We start from the raw sequence: 27,395 nt of genomic DNA, 5'->3' as shown, positions 1-27,395 counted from the left end.
GTGTAATCTAGCCCTTAGTGTTTAATGTCTCTTCAAGCACTAAATACATATATATGCAGTAAAAGCAGAACCTTGCAGATTATAGTAAATAGGCCACATCTGGCATGACATTGTTTTTATATTTGACCCCCCCCCCCCTTTAGCATGTGTAATTTTGAACATTTTAGTAATATATACAGCCAAATTAAATTAATTAATAGTAACTCTTTCCCTATGCAATAGAATTTGATTGCTACAAATTTATTTTGAGGTGTAATCTTTAGCATAAGTGCGAGTATATTATAATGAGCTCCTGCACATATTAAACAATCACAGTGTAGCATGTTAATGGAGCAAGGTCCGTATAGTGCATCTTGCACCAGGGGAACCTCTCCCCCCAGACACACACATAATTTTAAATTACACAAAAATGCAGGCAACATAAATAATACTCATAACTGCAGTTTCTATGCATAAATAAACATTTGAAAGAGTTTTACTGTTCTTGTTTAGTCTAGACTGAATGTAGGCTCCTACGGACCATAATTTAGATACAGATCAGACATCTAAACTAGGATATATATATAGGGTAAATTAATATATTACATTGCAGCAATGGTGGTGGATGCATGAACTATTTTGCCGTAAAATATGCAATTAAAATAATAAACATATTTCAAAAATGAATATAGTCAAGGAATGTCCATTTTGGGATCTAAACCCAAGGTGTGAGTGTTGCAGTATATGGAGAAGTAAATTGGTGAGAACGTTCACTCCTCACACTCGGCTGCCATTCATAGTGCACAATTCTCCGCATACTGTAACTATAAACAGCAATGAGGGTGTCACAAAGGTATCAATCTGTATGTTAGAAAGTGACGCTCTAAAGTTACATTTATAAACATGATTTATTACAAATGAATGACTAGCATTATACCAGTTTGATTGGTGTACTGAACCCTCACTAGCGTGTACTAAATTGTATCAGCCTTTTATTTTCTTTCCAATTAAACATGTATTGTGTTGTCATTTCACTGCACTGTCATACTGAAAACAACTGCGAATATTCTATTACATGAAACAACTCTTCACTAAATTCCAGTAAGTCTCAACCTGAAGCTCCAACAGAATAGAGGCTACAAACACTGGGCAATCATTATATGCATAAGTTGACAGACAAATGCTGATCCAGGATGAAAAATATATAAAACTACCTGTGTAAGCTGAATAATGATAGAAGGATGGACAGAAAGATAGAGAGAGGGATAGGCAGACAGACAGACTAGATAGATTAGATATATTAGATAAAAAGATTAGATAGATAGATAGATAGATAGATAGATAGATTGATAGACTATTGCAACTCCATCCTCTTCAGCCTCCGTAGCAGCCGTCTATCTCCCTTACAATCTATGATAAATGCCTCTGCCAGGCTAATCTTCCTTACACTTCGCTCATCATGCTGCACCTCTCTGACAATCCCTTCACTGGTTTCCTCTAACCTTCAGAATATAACACTGCTCGCCCCCATATTTCCGACATTGTTTCCAGATACTCTCCCTCCTGTCCCCTTCGCTCTGCTCATGACCTCCTTCTCTCCTCCTCTCTTATTACCTCCTCACATTCCCGTCTATAAGACTTCTCCAGATTGGTCTCCACCTTTTGGAACTCTCTGCCTCACTCTACAAGACTTTCCCCTAGTTTTTAAAATTCCAAGCGCTCCATTAAAGACTCTACTGCTCAGAGATGCATACAGTATACACTAAAATGTGTTACCTTAGTTCCTCTCCTCCTTTTGTCACCCCCTGAACCCCCTTAGCATGTAAGCCTATGAGCCTAGCTGCTTTGTAGATCACTTTCATGAGAGCTTGATTTTCAACAGTGCAACTCTTGGCAGGGCCCTCTATCCATTTATCTCCCATAATTATTACTTTGCATATTAGACCAATGTTTATAGCACTGCAGAATCTGTTGGCGCTCTACAAATAACTGATAATAATAATAGATAGATAGATAGATAGGTAGATAGGTAGATAGATAGATAGATGTATAGACAGACAGACTGGATATATAGATTTGACAGATAAGATGGATGGATGAATAAATAGGTTTTTTTTACACAATCTGTTTTTTTAATATTTATTTTGACTTAACATATTTGTTTTTACTAAAGGAGTATCTTGCTATGTTATTGATTATTCTTGCTAAACTTTAATAAAAAATATTTAAAAAAACACACAAAATAGATCATTTTAAATCTTGTTCTCTGAATTCTCCATGTGAAATATTTTAAGAAACATTTCTCCTCCTTCATGTTACCTTGTATTCTCTATTTCCACAATTCACTGTTATGATACTTAGCATTACAAGACTTTTTTTTAAGTTTAAATGTTCAACCCAAAAGAAACAGAACCACATATGTGGAATAGAACATACTTAAAATTCTTAAAACTTTCCCAATGCTTAAAGGGACATTATACACTAGATTTTTTTGCATAAATGTTTTGTAGATGATCCATTTATATATATAGCCCATACAGTTTTTTTTTTTTTAAATGTATAGTTTTGCTTACTTTTAAATAACATTGCTCTGATTATCAGACTCCTAACCAAGCCCCAAAGTTTTAGTAGAATACTGATGTATACCTACTCCAGCTTGCTCCTGCTTGTGTAAAGGGTCTTTTTATATGCAAAGGAAGGGGGTGGAGTGTCTGCTATTTCCGATTTGTAGTGGGTGTTCCAGTAACCTTTTAAACAGAGCGAAACTGGAAGCTTCTAAGTACGTTTTTAAACAGTATCTGTGCATATTATTCTGTATAGTAGTGTCTATTACATGCAGTTATATGAAAATTGGTGTATACTGTCCCTTTAAAAAAAACGTTAAATTTAAACCGCCTAACTAACTTGAGAAAATAGCCATTATGTATTATGTTTTCTTCATCGGTCTTCACATTTTTTTTTTACAAAACCAACAGAAAGCTTTAAAGAGAATACTGTTGAATTATGTACTCCCAAAAGATATCTATTGATTTTTTTGTAGAAACAATTCAAACAATCAGGCAAATATTAAATAAATAAACCATGCCAAGAATACAAAAATAAAAAAAATAAAAGAACACATTCAAATACATAAATCGCCTTCAGTAGCTGAAGTTTTTCTCTCACAGAAATATTAGTTGATGATGGGAATGTTAGATAAACGAGGCAAAAAAAATTGCTTTTATTTATAAAATGTTGGAACAGTACAGTAATTACTTTTGGTAGAGAACATACAACTTCACATTTCATATAATTATTTAACGTATTGATATATTTAATTGTGGCTCAGGGCTTGGTCGTTTCTTGATCTATAATGAAATATAACAGCACTATGTTCAAAGTCAACTTTTTTATTGTTTGTGTTATTATTTATGAAATCGCATTCCTAGGTAAACAGATTCTCATTGACTTTATATAATACACATTACCACAGTGAGATCTTTTCATAAATGTCCAACTTTGGAATGACTAGATTCTGTTTTTTTTTTTATTTCGTGAAAAAATGAATTACATTGACATACATAGTCACTGGTCTCAGGATGAAAGGGTTTAACAGATGTGGGATTTGGCATGATGATAGCTATTTTATCAAGGGAGTGCTTTTTTAAGAAAGAACGTTTGAAGATATTTTGGTTTGGGATATCTTTAATAAAATCTAATTTGATTCTCTCAAGTTGTTTTGATTTTTTTTCATAATGCTTTTGGTGCATAGACACAATTGAAATTCTGTGCTGCCCTACTGCTCTGTGTGACTATCCCCTGTGTGTGCCATAGGTTCTTGCCCCATCACAATAATAGCATCCAGTGACAAAGGGGCCGATTTATCAAGTGTCTGGCGGACATGATTCGCTGTAGCATACGCTGTCGGCATTTATCATTGCACAAGCAGTTCTTGTGAACTGTTTGTGCAATGCCGCCCCCTACAGATTCGCGGCTAGCAGGGGTTGTCAATCAACCCAATCGTATTCGATCCGGCGGATTGCTGTCTGCCGCCTCAGAGATGGCGTACGAGTTAAGGAGCAGCGGTCTTAAGACTGCTGCTTCTTAACTCCTGTTTTCGGTGGCGGAAACAGGGGTATACGGCCCCATTCGGGCCGTGATAAAACGGCCCCTAAGGGTCTGATGATCAAAATCTCACCAGCATGGAGAGATATCACTTGTTTTAGCATTATAATGTAAAGTTGGTGTCTCTCCTTCACAAACAGAACTCTGCATAGCAAGATAAGCATATATCAAGGTAAAATCTGCCTTTCTAAAATTATTTGAGGGAAATTGCAATATTGAGGAGACTTCTTACATAATTGTGTCAGGCAAGAAAGTTTTAGATAGTTGGGCCATAAAAGAGACAAGTAACAAAGTCCTGAGATGTCTGTTATCCTGAGACCAGTAAACATTGCCTCAGTTAACACCTATATTCATATTGTTGACAGAAGATTAACTACTGCAAACAAGAAACGCTTGAAAACTCTCATACAAATCTAGAAGCAATGTGAAGTATATGTGGGGCTTTTAGGTTACAAATTACAAGAAATAAAATAACGGTTTAAAAAAAATATTTTTTGCTATTTTGTTTTTACTTATAATTATGGACATTGTAAGGGGTTTGAAAGATTTCTCTATAGTCTTGCAACAAATTCACATACCAGTCAAGTGTGAAATATTTCTCAATACATTAACACCTCACTGCACTTGTTTTTCAGTGGCCAAATACTCCCTCCCCAGTTGCATTATTTGGAGAGGCCAATCCAGTCTTGGTACAAGTGTGGATATAGCATTATTTTCATTGTTTTACAGTTCTTTTTTTAAAACCCACTTATTTGAGCTGCTGATGCAATATGCAGGAAATAGAAAACACAACATTTTCTGAAAAATTACAGACAAAAAGAGGACAAAAAACAAGGACAGTATATTGCAACGTTTTTTACTATGCATAACAATTTTATATTGAGTCTCAACGTGTTTCATGTCCCTTTAATATTCATACATCTATTTTCTATAATCATATTATTACTGAATTAAAAATGATCTTGAGTACTCACCCTTGAAGTGCTTTCTCCCCAAACCAGTCACCTTTTTCTAAAGAGCGTATATATATCGGATCTTCATTAGGAGAATCTTCTCGAGTAACGTTTACCTGTTAAGAACACATATTATGTAAAGAGCTGCTTTGACTTAAAGGGACACGAAAACTCACATTTTTTTCTTTCATGATTCAGATAGAGCATTCAATTTTAACCAACCATTCAGTTTATTTCTATCATCAAATTAGCTTCAGTCTCATGGAATCCTTTGTTAAAGGAGAAGCAATACACTTCTGTGAGCTAGCTGAATACATTGGGTGAGCCAATGGCAGTTCATATATGTGCAGACACTAATCAGCAGCTAGCTCCCGTACTGCTTTGCTGCTCCTGGGCCTAACTACGTATGCATTTTAACAAAGTATACAAAAATAACTAATCAAATTAGATTGTAGAAGTACATTGGAAAGTTGCTTAAAAACATAATTTATTCTTACCTGATAAATTAAAGGGACATAATACTCATATGCTAAATCACTTGAAACTGATGCAGTATAACTGTAAAAAGCTGACAGGAAAATATCACCTGAGCATCTCTATGTAAAAAAGGAAGATATTTTACCTCACAATCTCCTCAGTTCAGCAGAGTAAGTTCTGTGTAAAAAGTTATACTCATCTGTGCCCAGCTGCAGGTAAAAAAAATAAATAAATGAAGAAATGAACAGCAGCCAATCAGCATCAGCAGAGCTGAGGTCATGAACTCTTTTACTGTGATCTCATGAGATTTCACTTAACTCTCATGAGATTTCATAGTAAACTTCCTTAAACTGAATAGGGAAATAAGATGAGAGTGCATGTAAGCTCACGCCTTCCGCTGTCCTGGGACAGACATACTGATTTGCTGCTTAGAAGTCCTTTACAATTGGATGTGGCTACTGAGAAACGTTTGAGGTAAAATATCTTTCTTTTTTACATAGAGATGTTCAGGTGATATTTTCTAGTCAGCTTTTTACAGCTATGCTGCATCACTTTCAAGTGTTTAAACATTTGGGTATTATGGCCCTTTTAATTTATTTCTTGGTAGTGAGAGTCCACAAACCTTACATTTGGGAATTACATTAAATGACCACCAGGAGGAGGCAAATACACCCTATACCAGAGTTTCACATATCCCTCCTACTTCCCCATCCCTACCAGTATTTAAAGGGACAGTCAACACCAGAATTGTTCTTGTTTTAAAAGATACATAACCTCTTAATTACCCATTCCCTAGTTTTGCATAACCAACACATTTATAATAATATACTTTTTACCTCTGTGATTATCTTGTATCTAAAGAAACACCAAAAGAGAAATAGTGGATAGAGTTCACACAATATTAGTAATGTCCCAACTCTGGCACTATGGATATAAGTATACCCTATAGTGTACACTGGACTGGGGGGTAGCTCTCCTTAAAATGGAATGTGCATATAACAATTGACGAAACCAGTCAAGTGACTGCAGTTACCCATATAGTACATGTCCCACACACATAGGCACAAAAACAAATGTGAGTTCAAAGCTGCAGAAAAAAAGGTGTCTCACCACCTAAATATGAGTCCGCACGAACTTACAGCTATCCCGGATATTCCTCGTCACAGAACCAGGCTGTGTAGCAGTAGCGTGGCGTCTTCGGTCAGTTCCCAAACCAGGTCGGGAGGCGTGTAACCTACACGCTGACGTCACTACGTCAAGGACCAATCTCTCGCACCGCTTCAATCAATGGACAAATCCGGGTGTAGAAGGTAGCTGTCAGTCAAACTCGCTGCGGTTTTTATATCCATAGGACTCCTTCCCAGATAGACAGGTGGTTGGCAAGCTTGTATAGATGATATAAATAAATAAATTCCAGTATGCAATCAGCTCCAATTACCGCAACAGGAGCAAATTCAGCAAACTCAAAAAGTCTTGTGTAAAGTGGTGATGGGAGAGTATCAGCATACCCCTCGGTCCAGGACTTAAATCATCCAAGTGGAGAAAGGGCTTTTAGCAGGGAGCCGTTCCGCTTAAATCAGGCTGGAAAACACCTTACCGTAATCATAGCATGCTATGATTACGGCTCACAGCCGAAACGCGTAAGCAAGCCTATCCCTTGGTGCTTATGTGTGCTCTGATCACTTATGCTTCACTTTTTGACCCTCTGTTTTTAAAACATTTTTTGGAATAAAGAACTTTTAATTTTCATGATACCCAGCCGTCCGCTTTTTTGCTTTGTTATATGGTAAGGTATCTTGTATCTAAGCCTCTGCAGACTGCCCCCTTATTTCATTTCTTTTGACAGACTTGCATTTTACCAATCAGTGCTCACTCCTAGGTAAATTCATGTTCATGAGCTCAATGTTATCTATATGAAACACATGAACTAATGCCCTCTAGTGGTGAAAAACTGTCAAAATGCATTTAGATTAGAGGTGGACTTCAATGTCTAGGAAATTAGCATATGAACCTCCTAGGTTTAGCTTTCAACTAAGAATACCAAAAGAACAAAGCAAAATTGTTGATAAAAGAAAAAAAAGTTGTTTAAAATGACATGCCCTATTTGAATCATGAAAGTTTTTTTTGGGCTTGACTGTCCCTTTAATATAACCGAGGATAATAAGAAGCAAGAAAGATAATAGGGTACAGACATGCAAACTTGGACGGCCGTCACCAAGAGAAAAACAAAAACTCTCTGGTGGGTTCATGGACTCTCATTACTAAGAAATAAATAAATTTATCAGGTAAGAATAAATTATGTTTTCTTTCTAATAGTAGTGAGAGCCCACAATCCTTAAATTTGTGAATCAATACCCAAGTTATGGAGTCCAAGAAAATATGGGTGGGAGAAGTAAAAGGCAGGCACTCATGTATCAGGAACTACTGCCTGAAGAACCTTCCTCCCAAAAGCAGCCTCCGCCGAGGCAAAAACATCAAAATGATAGAACTTGGTAAAAGTATGCAAGGACGACCAAGTAACAGCCTTGTAAATCTGTTCTACAGAAGCCCTTATTTTTGAAGACCCAGGAAGCTGAAACTGAATGAGTTGAGTGTTCCTCTAGGTGGTGACTGACCCGCCTCCAATTAAGTCATACGAATTAAACTTTTCAACCAAAAAGACAAAGAAACATCTGATCTTTCAACTTTCCTGAATACAAAACAAACTGAAAGATTTACGGAAATCCTTAGTAGCATGTAGGGCTGGGTGATAAGCGGAGGGAACTGTGATTTAAAAAACAAAAACAAAAAACATGATTGCGATTTTCTTAAGAATTACTATAACACCTTAATTTTTCAATAAAAAGTTTATTTAACACTACAGAATCTTAATGTACATGTTTCTCAATGTCCAATACACTCTGGGAGCATAACAATAAAAACCACATATGTGTATGTGTAAATATATATAGTAAGGTCTGAGGACGGGGGTAACCCCGAAAACGTTCACCAAAGTAAAATATTACTATTTATACGGAGAGTGCCTTTCTTATTTTTTTGCTTATATCAATGGTTTAAGTGCACCCCGGAGGCTGAGGCTAAGCAGTGAGTGTGGGATCCCTTCTGAAGTTTGTATATATATATATATATATATATATATATATATATACAATCACATACACACATGTGTGTGTGTGTGTGTGTGTATATATATATATATATATATATATATATATACACACATAAATCTATACAATCACATACACAGTTACACACACATATATGTGTGTGTATGTGTGTATATATATATATATATATATATATATATAATTTTTATTCTTTTTCTACACATTTTATCTTGACAGAAAATGAGCCCTGCTCCTGTCCAGGAATCCAATACAGGCATATAGCAGTAGGGGTGGGGGGCTGCTCCTTTCAGAAATGCTGTTTCTTGCCGATATCAAATAAATTGTAGATGCAGTTAACCCAGCAGCTAGCTAGCAGAGGGGACTGCAGTTTTAGCCTTTTTGGCAGCCGTGGGGTTTACTGCATCTGCTATGTATTTGAGCTGTATCTTAGAGAGCAGGATATTGTGTGGGAGGTTCCATAATGATTACATACCCTAAGTTTCAGACTGCAGACATCACTAGGGGGAAATAAAAGTAAGTGGCTTTCCTTCCTCTTCAGTCTCCTGCATGGGCTCTGCTTTTAGACTTCTATAGATTGATCGGCTGCTACTGAGATCACAAACAGAAAGTGAAAGTAAAACAGCCATTTTACAAATGTGTGCTAAAAGCAACCACTAGATGGAGCTGGTTTGCAAGAAATCACATACAAATCAATGCAGTACAGACACATCTGAAGATATTTTTTTTGTTTAAAAAAATGGCGTACTCTTGCAGTTTTAAAACCGCAGTGATTAATCATGGTTTAAAACCACATCCGCGATTATTCGTGCAGCCCTAGTAGCATGTGTAAGGAAAGTGGTTGAGGTGATTGCTCATATGACACTTGCTTCAACTTGTGTGACTTTTCCTTTAAGTGAGTGAAAGTGCAAGACACTTGCTTCAACTTGTGTGACTTTGCCTTTAAGAGAGTGAAAGTACAAGACACTTGCATTAACTTGCGTGACTTTGCCTTTAAGAGAGTGTGCCTTTAACAGAGTGAATTATTAATTTCAAGTAGATGACACTGTATTTCACTAAGTCATGCTATAGTGGTAAACAACCGATGGATACTAATGATAAGAAGTCAAAACCCAGACAGAACGAGGGTGTAACTTTGACAGGGGTCACTCACTGACACTAAAAGAACATCTTGATAACACATTAGTAGAGGGGTTAATGCTAGCTAGATGTTAAAGGATTAATTATTATTAATTGCAATAGGCTAAGTAATAAAGCCATTATGGTGGTTTAGCTATTATTAATTATATCTATGGAAAGATTGTTAAAACTATTATTGATGTATTTGACAGAAGTAAGAACACATAATCAGATGTATAATGTTTAAGCAGAAAATATGAAAAATGACGGCATTGAGTTTAGGAACACGTGAGGGAAAGTACCTTGGTATGCCCCTGATAAGCTTGGGTGAGGCTAAAGCAGACTGGCCAGATGCCTTGGGCCTCAGCCAACCTTGAAGGGAGCAGCCTGGGGTCTGTGGATTTGTGCCAGAACTGTTACGTAAGTGAACAGTATAAGAGAGGTACCTGTGGGCAATCTGATCAGGAGACTTGTGACCTGGTGATGGACGCATCGTTCAGTGTTGTTCCCGTTAATCACCTTTTTCTCCTGTTCCAAGATTGCCCATAGAATCCTATCAGCCAATCGGAATTCGAGGGACGCCATCTTGGATGACGTCCCTTAAAGGAACCGTCATTCGTCGGGAGTTCGTCGTGGAGGAAGGATGTTCCACGTCGGCGGGATGAAGATGGAGCCGGAAGAAAGAAGATTGAAGATGCCGCTTGATAGAAGACTTCAGCCGGATGATGGACCTCTTCAGCCCCCGCTTGGATGAAGACTTCAGCCGGATGATGGACCTCTTCAGCCCCCCGCTTGGATGAAGACTTCAGCCGGATGATGGACCTATTCAGCGCCATGCTTGGATGAAGACATCGCCCGGATTGGATGAAGAATTCGGCTCGGCTGAGTGAAGACGACTCAAGGTAGGAAGATCTTCAGGGGGGTAGTGTTAGGTTTATTTAAGGGGGGTTTGGGTTAGAGTAGGGGTATGGGGGTGGTGGGTTTTAATGTTGGGGGGGTGTATTTTTATTTTACAGGCAAAAGAGCTGTTTTCTTTGGGCCATGCACCGCAAAAGGCCCTTTTAAGAGCTGGTAAGGTAAAAGAGCTGGTATCTTTTTAATGTAGAATAGGGTAGGGAATTTGTTTATTTTGGGGGGCTTTGTTATTTTATTAGGGGGCTTAGAATAGGTGTAATTAGCTTAAAATTGTTGTAATATTTTTATAATGTTTGTAAATTATTTTTTTATTTTTTGTATCTTAGTTAGTGTATTTATTTGTATTTATTTGTAGGTATTTGTATTTAATTTATTTAATTTATTTAATGATAGTGTAGTGTTAGGTTTAATTGTAACTTAGGTTAGGATTTATTTTACTGGTAAATTTCTCTTTATTTTAGCTAGGTAGCTATTAAATAGTTAATAACTATTTAATAGCTATTCTACCTAGTTAAAATAAATTGAAAGTTGCCTGTAAAATAAAAATAAATCCTAAAATAGCTACAATATAATTATTATTTATATTGTAGCTATATTAGGGTTTATTTTAAGGTAAGTATTTAGCTTTAAATAGGAATAATTTAGTTAATAAGAGTTAATTTATTTTGTTAGATTTAAATTAGATTTAATTTAAAGGGGTGTTAGCGTTAGACTTAGCTTTAGGGGTTAATAATTTTATTATAGGTTGCGGCGGTATAGGGGGGGCAGGATAGGAGTTAATAAAAATATTATAGGTGGCGACGGTGTAGGGGGGGCAGGATAGGGGTTAATAGGTATTATGTAGGTGGTGGCGGGGGCCGGGAGCGGAGGTTTAGGGGTTAACAGATTTCTTACAGTTGCGGCGGGGTCCGGGAGCGGCGGTTTAGGAGTTAAAATGTTTAATATAGGTGGCGGCGGTGTAGGGGGGACAGATTAGGGGTGCTTAGACTCGTGGTACATGTTAAGGTGTTAGGTGTACAGACTTCCCATAGGAATGAATGGGATGTCAGGCAGCAGCGAACTTGAACTTTCGCTATGGTCTGACTCCCATTGATTCCTATGGGATCCGCCACCTCCAAGGCGGCGGATTGAAAACCAGGTACACTGGCCCGTAAAAGTGCCGAGCGTACCTGCTGGGATTTTGATAACTCCCAAAAGTAGTCAGATTGTGCCGAACTTGCGTTCGGGACATCTGGAGTGAGGTAAGAATCGATCTGTGTTGGACTGAGTCCGGCAGATCGATGCTTACGTCACCAGATTCTACTTTTGCCGGTCTGTAGGGCTTGATAACTAAGGTGAATCAGCCTTGCCACAAATACGCTGTGGAATTCCAGCGTATTTGAGGTTGACGGCTTGATAACTAGGGGCCAATGGGGAAACTCTTCTTGCTAAAGAGATTGCCAAAAGGAAAAAAAAAATTCAAGATAAAAGTTTAATGTTCGACAAGTGCATTGGTTCAAAAGGAAGAGACTGTAAAACCTTGAGAACTAAATTGAGATTCCAAGGGGGGGGGATTCGCTTAACAACCAGCCTGATTCTAACAAGTGCCTAAACAAAAGACTGAATATCAGGCAAATGGGTTAACTTCCTATGAGAAAGAATCGAAAGGGCAGATATCTGACCCTTAAGAGAACTAGCTGACAGGCCCTTCTACTTACCCTCTTGAAGAAACCACTGACGTTTCCATCTATACCCACTCTTGACGAGAGGCAAAGAAATACTGGGAGGGAAGGGGAAGTAGGAGAGATATTTGAAACTCTGGTATAGGGTGTCTTTGCCTCCTCCTGGTGGCCAAATGATGTAATTCCCAAATGTAAGGTTTGTGGACTCTTACTACCATTAGAAATAAATTGTATGCTCTATCTGAATCACAAAGTGTTTTTTTTTTCTTTTATATAAAATTGGGTATTTTAAATTGCATTACAGTTTTAAATAGAATCTTTCTATGGTTACTTAAACATTTTTGTTTTTATGCTTTCTCCTGATCATCAGTAATGCTGCAGGACATGTTCTTAGTCAGTGAGCAACTGATTATTTTGCTGTACATAAACCTGCTAATTACTAATAGTTTCAATATTAAACCAATCAACTTTAGCTAAACATTTTTTTCATGTGCATAATAAAAGCATTACGAGTTAAAGGCAGATGGAAAACAAAATAAAACGTTCATGAATCAGAGCATTCACTTCTGTTATTAAATTTACATAGTTTCAATTGAGGTGGTAAAGTTTGGAAACTGATGGTAATATAAAAATTCTCTATAGACTTTGATGAAGATAAATGTTTTTTACCATAATTTTCCAAACTTTACCACTTGAATGCAAACTTGGCCTCTTTTGGTAATCCTTTTCTGATACATAGTTCCTTTTAGTGAGGGCATACTAAGGTAGGCAAGGCCGGATTGGCCTAACAGGACGAAATGGAAATGAGATTTCCCAGTGGGCTGCAGCAGCTGGGGCTCGCCAGACACAATTTAAAGGGGTGGTGAGGTGATACAGCTGTATCACCACTCTTCTCCTCTGAGCTTGACATATTAAGTAAGTTGACCATGTATCTTTTTAGTAGCCCTCCTTTTAATGGTTTCTAATCTAGTTAAGTCACACTGAGTGACATATTGTTTTGAGGGTCTTCTGCAGATCACATTACGGATAATCATATTCACAGTGTGAAAGGGATTCATGGGGAAATTCAGTTGTAGGGTGCCTATATAACAACAATCTGGCATTTTATTACAAATTTATTTCTGGGAAGAAAAAAAAAATATTGAGGGGAATGAGAGTGCCAGTAAATCCCCTTGAGATAAATGGGTTGTGTCCATTCTATGGACTCAATGGGCTGGTCTTCAAATTTTTCCAAAGCTGCTTTTTATTTCCAGTCCAGCCACTCAGAAATGCGCTTGTGTCTTGAGTACTGTATGGCAACAGATTTTTGCAACAATGTATAACATTATTGTAAACATTGTTTCAATCCCTGCTGCCATATGGTGCTCAAGGCAGGTAAGGTCCTCACTCCTGAGACTACCTCATTATGTGCTTGTGGAAAGAAGCTGTCAACAAATTATTGTGAACAACGTAAATTTGATGATAAAATAAAATTGAAAAGTGCTTTTTAAGTGCATGATCGACCCTAGCTAAATCATGAAAGTTTAATTTTGATTACCATGTCCCGCTAAATCTCTGTCTCCCCTTACTCACAGTTTACTATTGCTCATTAGTATGCTTTAGTGCAGTTTTGTAGCAGTATGCACAGAACTCTTAAGTATTGTATAAGCAAGTTGGAAAATCATGTGACTTTCAATCTGCACTGTTTAAAATGTTAACCAATAGTGTTTAGCAACTTATTTCTAGATATTGGAAGTAAACATGGATTCCTTTTCTTAAAGGGCCATAATAGTAAAAAAAAACTACATGTTCTAATTCGTTAGAGCATGTCATTTTAAGACTATTGACCCTGCACTAAAGTATGTTTAACCTCTGCAAAGGGGTTTAACACACAGTAGTTGTACCACTCAGGACCTGCAGAGCACTGCTGTTCCTGAGTGGAAACTGCTGCTGATTGGCTAGTCACACAACTCAGTACTGAACACACAGTACTGCAAGGTTGATAGTGTTAAAATGACATGCTCTAACAAATTAGAAAATATATTTTTTCAATTAATATGACCCTTTAAAAAGGAATGGAGGAATCGGGCATCTACTATTCTTTCTTTGGAGTGATATCATTATATGATCTATAATAAAATGGATAATTACTTATCTCTACATTTGTATGGGAGGAATATGTTAAGGATTTTACAAAAATGAAAAACCATTTACATCTGTGTTATACTATTTTGTTGTACTGAGTAGGTTCTTTATGTTTACTGTATTGTTGGTTCCATAAATGTCATGGGATGATTCATTAATTGATCTGGGCTAAGTGACTCTGCTACAGTGGCGTCACTAGGCTTGGTGTCAGCCGGTGCGGTAACTCATGGTGTAAGTGCCCCCCCCCCCCCCCACCAGTAATGTTTTTTTGTTGTTGTTAACATTACTCATAAATTGTAACTCCCATCTCCCATATAACACTTGATGTAATGGTATAAATATATACAGTATATTATCTGACTCCCCCTCTGGCCCTATATAAGCCATATATATATATATATATATATATATATATGTATTTGTAGTAGTAAAGGAGCACTCACTCATATTCTGCAGCTGCTGGGGTGCTTGATCCATACATATATTATCACTTGTCACTATATTTATATACAGGTATACCTAACCTCACTTTGCAGCGCTTCACTTTACAGTACAGCGCTTCACTAATACAGCGCTATGTGGAACTGAAAGGGACACTGAACCCAAATTTTTTCTATCGTGATTCAGATAGAGCATGCATTTGTAAGCAACTTTCTAATTTACTCCTATTATCAAATTATTTTCATTCTCTTGCTATCTTTATTTGAAATGCAAGAATGCAAGTTTAGATGCCGGCCAATTTTTGGTAAACACACTGTGTTGTTCTTGCTTATTGGTGGGTAAATTCACCTACTAATAAACAAGTGCTTCCATGGTTCTGAACCAAAAAATAGCTTAGATGCCTTCTTTTTCAAATAAAGAAAGCAAGAGAACGAAGAAAAATTGATAATAGGAGTAAATTAGAAAGTTGTTTAAAATTACATGCTCTATCTGAATCACAAAAGAAAAAATGTGGGTTCAGTGTCCCTTTAAGTTCAACCTTCAAGGATTTTGAAACGGTGCTGTAATCATCGTGAGATTAAGAGAAAGTGACTGGCACCATTTTGTTATGCGCAGTTCACTCTGTTTACAGCAGTACAGTGCAATCTGTGTCTCAGTGCTATAGTCTGGCAAATTTTACTACAGTAATTGCCACTATTTTACAGGTACAGTATTTATTGAATACTAATTGAATACTGTTCTAGTATTAAACTAAATGTAGCACTATTGCACCTCTAATATACAGTATGTTCTTACAAACATGGTTTCATGTTTTTAAACACACTAGCAAGTGAAAAGAAAGCTAAAAACTCCTTGTTTCACGTTAAGGCAGTTTTCACTTTACAGCGGGGCTCCGGTCCCTAACCCGCTGTACGAGCGGGGTATGCCTGTGTATATATGTGTGTGTGTATATGTAAATATATGTATTTATATATGATATATATATATATGATATATATATATATATATATATATATATATATATATATATACACAGTATATATATATATATATATATATATATATATATATATATATATATATATATATATGTATGACCTTGTTAAGAAAGATAAAGTTACGATATTTCGACAAATACCATAAAAAAGTAAGGGATATCAGCACTCTTTTTTGTTGAGAAAAGTCATATAAGTTTATTTCAGAGAAAGATCCTCCTTATACGGTAAGTTAAAATACATGATCTTTACAGTATATCAACTTGCCAGTAACTTCAAAGTTGAGAGCAATATGGATAAGAAATACTGAAGATAACTGTTTGCTGTACCTTTTTTACGGGACATGTTTGTTTCTACAATGGTGCTAAGTGTGTGCATGTATCCTTCATTTCAGCTATGCTAGCATGGGAAGTTCAAATAGACTTTCACAGCGATTACTTGCTACATATCTGTGGGACTGTCATATCTTGTTAACCGAGCTGAGCAAGTTAGCGGCAGTTACAATTTGTTTAGTGTCTCTAGTTATACGATACATTTATATATTTGCTATTAAGTATCTATATATGACTGCTTTCATTAGATAGCTTATTTTGTACAGACGCAATTGCATTTTCTATATAAAGCTGTTTGTTATTTCAAATATTTCAATTTGATTGGGTTAACGTTAGATATGACTGGCCAGTCTATTATGTGTTAAGCATCTATTTTAATGTGTTTTCATTACGTGCAGGTTTTCTGCTCATTGATGAGACAGGGGTCCACTGTTTGTAGGATCTTTCTCTGAAATAAACTTATATGACTTTTCTCAACAAAAAAGAGTGCTGATATCCCTTACTTTTTATGGTATTTGTCGAAATATCGTAACTTTATCTTTCGTAACAAGGTCATACATACTTAAATTTATAAGGGTCTGCACCAATAAGATGTGACTACATCAAATTGTTTATACTATTGTAATCAGTAGTATATATATTATCTCTCCCCTCCCATTAATATTTTCTGTATATATATATATATATATATATATATATATAGAGAGAGAGAGAGAGAGAGAGAGAGTTTATATAGGGGCAGAGGGGGAGACAGACCACTGAAAGGGGTGAGAGTATTTCAGATGGAGATGTGAAGATATATATACATATATTAATATCTATATATATATATATATTTTATATATTAAAAAATTATATATATATATATATATATATATATAAATAGATAGGGCGGGTAGGCGGGATCATTTTTTTTTTCAGTCAATACAATTTCTAATAGTGGTTCACTAGTGTTATAAAGAGGGGAAAAAACAGACCTCTGACATTTTATTTTGACAAAAAAATAGTACATTAAAACTTGTTTAATCAAACTCTCATTAAGAGTTTGCTCTTAATGTAACCCCCATAAAACAAAACACTCTTTAAAAGGTATATAGGTATATATAGCTAAAATATAACTGTTTGTTATTTCCGGAGTCTGATGACGGGCATCACAGCCCGAAAACGTTTACTCAAATGAGATAAAAATAAAGCACAAATTTCTTGATATACGGCGACTGCCTCTGTTCACTTGAACCACTAATGCATGTTAAAAATCTGGGAGCACCCCGACGCTGACAGTGAATAGTGAGTGCTGGTACTCTGGATTGATATATATATATATATATATATATATATATATATATATATATATATATATATATATATATATATATATAAAAAAGAAAAGACTAACAGCACCAATCTCAATTGAAAAAAGGTAACCCTCACTAAATAAATAAATATAACAAGAGAAACGAAAATCACTTAAAGTTTAATTTCCAAAGTCTATTTTTATCCGCACTGGTTATTCCAAATACTCAATCCTTATAATAAGAAAAGGATATTTCTCCAAAGTTCAGGAAGTCTTATCAACATATAGGCCTCTATTTAACAAAGTCTGGCGGACCTGATCCTCGCTAAATGCGGAGAGCAATACGCTCTCCGTATTCAGCATTGCACCAGCAGCTCACAAGAGCTGCTGGTGCAACGCCGCCCCTGCAGACTCGCGGCCAATGGGCCGCCAGCAGGAAGGTGTACTCGATCGGGTTGATTTCTGGCGATGTCTGTCCGCCTGCTCAGAGCAGGCGGACAGGTTATGGAGCAGCGTTCTTTTTGAAGACTCGCCAGAAACACAGACCGTCAAGCTCCTTTCGGAGCTTGATAGATAGGCCCCATATTATGAGTTCTATGGTCAGAACTCCCTTCCGTGTCCATATATGTAATATGTTAAATTGGAGCTTAATAATTATGGCCACCGTGAGATTAAACCCTTATTGTAAGCATAAATGAAGTCCCAAAGTTTCCTTATCCTCCAGACTTTATAGGGTGTCCCAACTGAAGGTAGAATTATTGTGTTCACTTATTAAGCTATTGTGAAAAGAAGAGGACAGCATACCTGTGTATTTAAAGGTGTGGCCTAAGGCAATGTGTAAGCTACAGAGCACTAAAAGAAAGGATAAGGGAACATAAAAGGGACATAAATAACGAAATAACTTTTATGAATGACAAAATGAAATAGTTATTATTTATTATTATTTTTTTTTATTTTTTTTGGAAAAAGATTTTTATGAAATGACAATTAATTTCACAAGGTTTGTCCAAAACACAAGTGTATAGAAAAGTCCTATAAAATTGCTTTGGGAAATTAAATGATTACTAATTCCTTCGTATTAAGTGGTTAAATGGAGGTCATTTTTTTTTTTTAATTATTAAATAATAACTGCCAAATAATTAATTGAACGTGTATGAACTGTTGTATTAGAAACATATATTCTATTTTCACATTGAGAGATCAATACAGATTAATTTTAAAATAACAAATATGAAATGTAAATAAGTTAAGATCCTTAGGCAAGAACATTGTAGCAATTATTGTTAAGTTGTAGCAGCAAGGTATTGAATAAAGTTATTTCACAAAAGTGGGCGTGTCAAATCAAAGGATATGAACCCGGCATACAGCCATAGCCATTACACGCCAGAAGAAGCCCACAGTGCAGGGTGAAATGCGCATAGCGAGTTGTTCTTACTACCACAGGGGTATCAGCTGACCCCCTGTCTTTTTGTTGCTGTTTTAGATACCGGAGCTGATCCTTTCTGTGACTGTGGAGCATATAGGCAACGAGATTAACCATCAAGATAACATTGCAACGACAGAACCTTTGCAAGGCGAAACAGGCTGAAGATTGTGAGTATGGAGTTAAAATGTTATTCCCGCAAGAGGACCGGATGACCGAGATATGTGTATAGAGTAATACATTGTCATCCTTGGAGAGTCAAACGTGGGTAACATGAACAGCTTACATATTGCCATAGGCCACAACTTTAAATACACAGGTATGCTGTCCTCTTCTTTTCACAATAGCTTAATAAGTGAACACAATGATTCCACCTTCAGTTGGGACACCCTATAAAGTCTGAAGGATAAGGAAACTTTGGGACTTCATTTATGCCTACAATAAGGGTTTAATCTGATGGTGGCCATAATTATTAAGCTCTGATTTAACATATTACATATATGGACATGGAAGGGAGTTCTGACCATAGAACTGATAATATATGTTGAAAAGACTTCCTGAACTTTGGAGAAATATCATTTTCTTATTATAAGGATTGAGGAAATGAAGGATCAGTTTTTCTATACTCCCGGGAGTCCAGCTCTCTCTATCCCCCCCCCCCCCCTATTTTTTCTCAGTGACCGGTCACTTAAACAGCACACATACCTTTCTTACTGTTTAGTTATTTAGGAATTTTTTGTTATGTTATTTTTTTTTATGTTGCATTCACTATCTTATATATTCAGTACCAGTATGAATTTCACTATGAGTATTTAGGAATACATTTGATTGAATTCATAATTTGATCTCTCTCTGTGTATTGTTCAATTGGTGCTCTTTAACAGGGATTCTTTTGAAGTATTTGGAATAAACCAGTGCGGATAAAGATAGACTTTGGAAATTTCTTTACTAAAGTGAATTTCGTTTCTCTTGTTATATATATATATATATATATATATATATATATATATGTGTGTGTATAAAACATACTGTTTAAGTCCCTGAACTGCCAGAGAGGGCTGTCCATCTGCTTCATACAACCATCTAGCAGTTAAGGGGTTAAACAGTTTGTTTTACATTACTAAACAAAAGACAGCACAAACTATATGATGGCTGATATCTCACATAAGAGCTGCTGGGGAGAGAGCAGTTTCACCTCTTCAGTTCGTGAAAAAGGCTGTTGAAAAGAAAATAAGCAGACCTTCACTCCCGGTCTTGTCTAGCCAGACGTCCCGCCACCCACAATGACTGGGAACCTGTGAAGTGTAACAGCCTGTTACTAACAGGTCTCTAAAAGGAAGAGGTAACAGTCTGCCTTTTAACCCCACGCGTGGAGCGTTTGAAGTCATGGGGGATTTGTATTTCTCATGTGCCCTGCATAACAGGAACATTGAGCACTGCAGGAGCCATTAAAAAAGTTGTCTGCTTAAAAAAACATGGACACCTTAAGTGTCCAGTTTTTTTCTACAAATTTTACAGGACAGCTGGTGTCACCCCCCTGGAGGGTGTCACACTGGTGCAATCCGCACCCCCCGCACTCCCCTAGTGATGCCACTGCTCTGCTAAAATGTTATTTTGTTTCATTGAGTTTTAAACTAATACCTTGTTGAAGCACCCTTTGATTTTTTTACAGCACTCAGTCTTTTTGGGTATGAGTTTTTCAGCATGGCACATCTTGACTTGGCAAGATTTGCCCACTCTTCTTTGCAAAAGCACTCCAAATCTGTCAGATTGTGAGGGCATCTCTTGTGCACAGCCCACTCAAGATCACCCGACAGATTTTCGATTATATTCAGGTCTGGGCTCTGACTGGGCCATCCAAAACTTGAATCTTCTTCTGGTGAAGCCATTCCTTTGTTGATTTCGATGTATGCTTTGGGGCGTTGTCATGCTGAAAGATGAAGTCCCTCTTCATGTTCAGCTTTCTAGCAGAAGCCTGAAGGTTTTGTGCCAGTATTGTCTGGTATTTGGAACTGTTCATAATTCCCTCTACCTTGACTAAGGCCCCAGTTCCAGCTGAAGAAAAACAGACCCAAAGCATGATGCTCCCAGCAAAATACTTCACTGTGGGTATGGTGTTCTTTTGGTTATATGCAGTGTTGTTTTTGCGCCGAACATATCTTGTGGAATTATGGTCAAAAAGTTTAATCTTGGTTTAATCAAACCAGAACACCTTTTGCGACATGCTTTTGGGAGACTTCAGATGTGTTTTTGCTAAATTTACCTGGGCTTGGATGTTTTTTTCGTAAACAAAAGCTTCCGTTTGGGACTCTACCCCATAGCCCAGACATATGAAGAATACGGGCAATTGTTGTCACATGCACCACACAGCCAGTACTTGCCAGATATTCCTGCAGCTCTTTTAATGGTGCTGTAGGCCTCTTGGCAGCCTCCCAGACCAGTTTTCTTCTCGTCTTTTCATCAATTTTGGAGGGACATCCAGTTCTTGGTAATGTCACTGTTGTGCCATATTTTCTCTACTTGATGATGACTGTCTTCACTGTGTTCCATGGTATATCTAATGCCTTGGAAATTCTTTTGTACCATTCTCCTGACTGATACCTTTTAACAATGAGATCCCTCTAATGCTTTGGAAGCTCTGCGAACCATGGCTTTTGCTGTAGGTTGCGACTAAGAAAATGTCAGGAAAGACCTACTAGAACAGCTAAACTTTATTTGGGGTTAATCAGAGGCATTTTAAATTATGGCAAGTGTGTACTGACTCCTATTTAACATGATTTTGAATATGATTGCTCAATTCTAAACACAGCTACATCCCCAGTTATACACACACTTATGCAACCATATTATTTTATATTTTTATTTTTACTTCCCTCCACCTAGAAGTTTCAATTTGTTTTTCAATCAAGTTGTACAGTTTATAGGTCACATTAAAGGTGGAAAAAGTTCTGAAATTATTTATCTTTGTCTCATTTTTTTACATCACAGAAACCTGACATTTTAACAGGGGTGTGTAGACTTTTTATATCCACTGTATATACTGTATATATATGTATTTATGTATGTATGTGAGCACATACATTGTACACATATACACACACAAATACAATTATATATATATATATATACACAACATATATATATATTCCATCAAAAAAATCAAGAAATAACATAAATTGGAACAAAGTATTCTGTAATAAAAATACAGAGGATAAATGGATAACATTTAAAACTTTGTTAAATAAATATACATATCAACACATACTACATGGCTATAAAAGTAAAATAAATAAATCCAAGCCAATGTGGCTAAATAGAAATGCGTTAAGAGAAATTAGGAAAAAAAACATAGGACATTTAAATTATTAAAAGAAAATAGTAGACTTAACAACAAATATTTAAGAAATGTAACAAAGCATGAAAAAAAGCAATCAAATTAGCCAAAATTGAAAATGAAAGATTAATTGAAAAGTATTCTAAGTCAAACCCTAAAAGGTTTTAAAGTACATAAATGGAAAAAAAATCTAAGGACAATATAGGTACATTAAAATGTGTGGAGGGTAACATGATTAACAGTGACATGGAGAGCTGAGGTACTATACCGGTTCTTTTCTTCGTATACACAAGAGAGGATCGAATGACAGATACTTTGAATCAAACTAGAACATGCAAGTGGTTGTATGTGGAAATGGCGCCTAGACCCAATATGACCTATAGCTTTGAACAAAGGCTACCTAGCTAGCCAAAGGAAAAAGTAGTGAATGTGGTGTGTTCAAAGCGCCAATACAGGCAAGCTGATCTATGCAGGGTATATAAAAAAGTCAAAAAGTTTTATTTCTGACACACTCTAGTGTGTGTCCCCACTATGGATATAAATGAGTATAAATGATTTTACATAAAATAAAATTGCACAGTTAAAAATATAAACAATAAGAACAATAAAACTATCCAGTGGCCACTGAACAATGCTATGTTAAAACATTATTCTGTAGAAACAGAATGCTGTAGATACATATAGGGGAAACAAGGTGAATTATAACCCAGGTAATGTAAAATTCTCAGATAATAATAACGGTGACGTGATAAGTACACCTAAAATTTATATTATGATCCTCGTGCATAAATGTGAAAAATATAAAAAAGTATAAAAAAGTATAAAAAATGTGAAAAAATAAAAAAATAAAAATAAAAAAGTTCAAAACCAGAGATACACAATGTGTGAGTGTCACAAATACAAAGTGTGAATATATCAGATATTTGATTAAAGGAAAAAAATAGAAAAAATTAGAAAAAATGTGTGTAACAGTCACTGTCAAAATCCACATAAAAACATATCCCAATGTTGTTCAACAAAGGATAATAAATGTTAGAAACCAACTTGTTTCCTGATGGTGAAGAATCCAGTGATGGTGATCCTAGAAAGGTGAAGTGTGGAGGATTCTTTCTTGGTGATGAGAATCCAATGGTCCCCTTTTATATTTAAATGTCCATCTTGGAGTCTTGAGTCTTGATAAAGGCCATTATTTGGCTGAAACGCATTGACAAGCAGCTGGTAAGCATAATTCTAATCTATCTTATTGTGGTTTAGACCTTCTGCACTATTTGTTTGTAATTTTACAGGTTATCCCCCAAGATAGACATTTAAATATAAAAGGGGACCATTAGATTCTCATCACCAGGAAAGAATCCTCCACACTTCACCTTTCTAGGATCACCATCACTGGATTCTTCACCATCAGGAAACAATTTGGTTTCTAACATTTATTATCCTTTGTTGAACAACATTGGGATATGTTTTTATGTGGATTTTGACAGTGACTGTTACACACATTTTTTCTAATTTTTTCCTTGAATCAAATATCTGATATATTCACATTTTCCACTTTGTATTTGTGACACTCACACATTGTGTATCTCTGGTTTTGAACTTTTTTTTATTTTTATTTTTTTATTTTTTCACATTTTTTATACTTTTTTATATTTTTCACATTTATGCACAAGGATCATAATATAAATTTTAGGTGTACTTATCACGTCACCGTTATTATTATCTGAGAATTTTACATTACCTGGGTTATAATTCACCTTGTTTCCCCTATATGTATCTACAGCATTCTGTTTCTACAGAATAATGTTTTAACATAGCATTGTTCAGTGGCCACTGGATAGTTTTATTGTTCTTATTGTTTATATTTTTAACTGTGCAATTTTATTTTATGTAAAATCATTTATACTCATTTATATCCATAGTGGGGACACACACTAGAGTGTGTCAGAAATAAAACTTTTTGACTTTTTTATATACCCTGCATAGATCACCTTGCCTGTATTGGCACTTTGAACACATAACATTCACTACTTTTAGAACATGCAAGCCCATACTATTAACTGGGTTATCTCTAGAGGATATCAGGAAAAAAATGGATCATATAAAGGTAAATTAAACTACAGGCCCCGATGGAATACACCCAAGGGTTTTACAGGAACTAAGCACTGTTATAGACAACAGTCTGACATCAATAGTCGGGAAGATATTTGAAGGGATTAAAGGGATTATATTGATGAGTATATTAGTGTAAACAAGATTATGAGTTCAAATCAGCATGGCTTTACGAGAAATAGGTCATGTCAAACTATTCTAATTAGATTCTATGAACAAGTAATTAAAAATATAGATAAAGGGGAATCAATTGATGTGATATACTTGGATTTTGCTAAAGCGCTTGAATCAGTTCCACATGAGAGATTAATGTACAAAATTAAGGGGTTGTGAATAGCTGAAAATGTTAGCTCATGGATAAATAACTGGATAAAAGGCAGGGAGCAAAGAGTAATAGTAACTCAGATTGGACAAAGGCAATCAGTGGAGTCCCCCAGTGATCAGGATTGGGCCCTGTTCTTTTTAATATTTTTATTAATGACTTGGAGCAAGGATTAAATAGCAAAATATCTATTTTTGCAGATGATCCAAAGTTGTGTAAGGTCATTAGGTCAGGACAGGATGAACTTGCTTTACAAGGGGATCTGCAAAAATTAGAAGAATGGGCAGGTAAATGGAAAATTATATTTAATACTGAAGATAGGTGCACAATGCAGGGCATCTGTTTCTAAAGCTAATAAGATTTTAGCATGTATTAAAAGAGGCATTGATGCAAGGGAGGAAAGCATAATTCTGTTACGATTTAAGTCCCTGATAAGACCTCACCATGAGTATAGAGTGCAGTTCTGGGGACCGATCTCAAAAAAAGACATTGCAGAAGGGCCATAAAGCTAATAAGGGGAATGGAGAATTTAAGTTATGAGGAGAGGTTAGCCAGGATCTGTTTTTTCTAGAAAAAAGCACTTGAGAGGTGACATGATTACTTTATATAAATATACTCAAGACCCATATACAGAGATGGCAGAAGCTCTGTTTATTCCAAGAAAATTGTTTGTGACAAGATGCCAAAATTTAAGGCTGGAGGATAGGAGATTTAATCTCCTGCAACATAAACGTTTTTTCACTGTAAGAGCAATACAATTGTGGAACTCATCACCTGAGGAGGTAGTAAATGCCAATACCTTAGATACATTTAAAAATGATATAGATACATTTCTGGCTGGAAACAGAGTTTAGGGATAGGATTGATTGTGTTAAATGGATCACCTTTTTTAATGGGATTAATTTAAGATAAACTAGACCTTTTTTGAAGTGTATTAAGATTTGTATAGGTTGAACTTGATGGACTTCTGTCTTTTTTTTAACCTCATCTACTATGTTACAGTGTTACTAAAAAGGAAGATAGTTTTAAAGAGACATAAAAGTGCAAAAAGAAAATGCACAGATTTTATTGTAACTCAATTCCTTGCACATAACTAAGTGTTTAACCTCTGCAAGGTGCCGATTAGTAAATCTCTGCAATTTCATACTGGGCACCGCCATCTTGGATCATGTGACAGAATTAGTGAACATTCACAGATCAGTGATGATGCCAGCTGTACTGCACGTTTCAGGTTAGCACACACAATACAGAGCAGGAGGTTTTTGCAGTTTTTACAAATAGTTTAATGGTGGCTTATATAAAAGCATATAAAAAAGGGCACATGAATAATATAGAGCAGCGCAGTCACTGCAAAGTTGTAACATTCCTGCTCTGTTCCATGCACTCTAACCAGAAGTGCACAATATCGCTGTCAAAAAGCTGAATGAACGCCACTTGTCACAGAGTGAAAAATTACCTTAGCTCCAAGATGGCAGCCACCAGTATTAAGATGCAGAGCTTCACCAACTGGCACCTGTAAAGGGTTATTATAACAGAATGGCTTTTAAGAAATGTGTGCCCATCACTTTAATGTCCCCTTAAAATGCATTACTAAGCCTATAAGATATCATATTTATTAAACCTTTTTCATTCACCCCCTTAACAGGGTTTCCTAGAACAAAAAAAAATGTTTTGATATTACATTTAAAAGATGGAACCATGAACATGCTTAAATAGAATATTTGATTCCTTCTACACATCATTTCTAATGGAGTTCTGTCTTCATGAGGTAAAAGAACTTACCTTTCCTTTGCTGATAATAAAGAACGTGTCCCCTCTGGCTCCTTGTCTGATAATATAATCTCCACAGTCATAGTGAGTCTACAAAAAATACATATATACATATTATTTGCATTGTTGTCTCGCTGACAGTATATTATAAGAATGTTCTACATTTGCAATTTTGCATTTTATTGCAACCCAGCAAGTGACAAGAATAATAAAAAGTTGACTCGTACAATAAACATGTTGGGGAAATACTTTGGAACCAAATTCTGACTGCAACCACTTTAAGAAACTCATTATTAAAGGAGCACTCTGCAACTCAGTTATTATGCATCTACATAGTATTAATGTGTTGGACATGGCTAATTTAGGGTTATTCTTGCAATTAAAATAGCTGGTTTTAAAACAACCACCCATAATGAAAATGTTAGTTCCTAGGTATTGCCCTTTGTGTTTAGAAAGAGAAAGGTGGTATTTGTTTATACAGAGAGAGATAAAATAATGGGTCTGATCTTCCTGCAGACGGCCCTTATGAACTGGCATGTTCTTGAGAAAAAGGGATGATGGGTTCAATTAGCAAAGCCAAATTTAAAATACAAACATAATGTTAAAGAAGAAATTTCCAATACATTTAATACTCTGCAGCTAGTCATTGGAAACATTAAGGGGAAAGATATTTTTTTCAGTAAAGTGTCCCTTTAAGGTCCAGTTGCACTTTCTGTTAGCTTCATAGTGCTGTACTATTAAATACAGTAGAATTACATAACCAAATACTTAATAAAAATACAATGCAACAACACTTAATTTTAAATGAGAAGTAGATTTGTTTCTAACAAATTTCAATATTTACTTTCATTTGCTGGCACCTGTATCATGTGACAGCTAGCAACCAATAACAAACTCGTATACATATACTGGTCGGCTGAC

At 35.9% G+C, this 27,395-nt stretch overlaps 1 protein-coding gene across 2 annotated transcripts in view; it reads right to left on the bottom strand.

Annotated features, from left to right (window-relative positions):
* The window catches only part of PRKG1 (protein kinase cGMP-dependent 1), a 1,360,211-nt gene that overhangs the window by 240,826 nt on the left and 1,091,990 nt on the right, over positions 1-27,395 (bottom strand). For both annotated transcript variants that reach the window (XM_053692228.1, XM_053692227.1), the window contains exons 6-7: positions 26,487-26,564; positions 5,058-5,152 (exon numbers count right to left, since the gene is read on the bottom strand). In XM_053692228.1, the coding sequence (XP_053548203.1) occupies positions 5,058-5,152; positions 26,487-26,564 (173 nt within the window). The remainder of the gene's footprint in view (positions 1-5,057; positions 5,153-26,486; positions 26,565-27,395) is intronic.

This window comes from Bombina bombina, chromosome 9 (genome assembly GCF_027579735.1).
Source record: "Bombina bombina isolate aBomBom1 chromosome 9, aBomBom1.pri, whole genome shotgun sequence".
Taxonomy (NCBI): Eukaryota; Metazoa; Chordata; class Amphibia; order Anura; family Bombinatoridae; genus Bombina; species Bombina bombina.
This window is presented reverse-complemented; position numbering and strand designations above follow the sequence as displayed.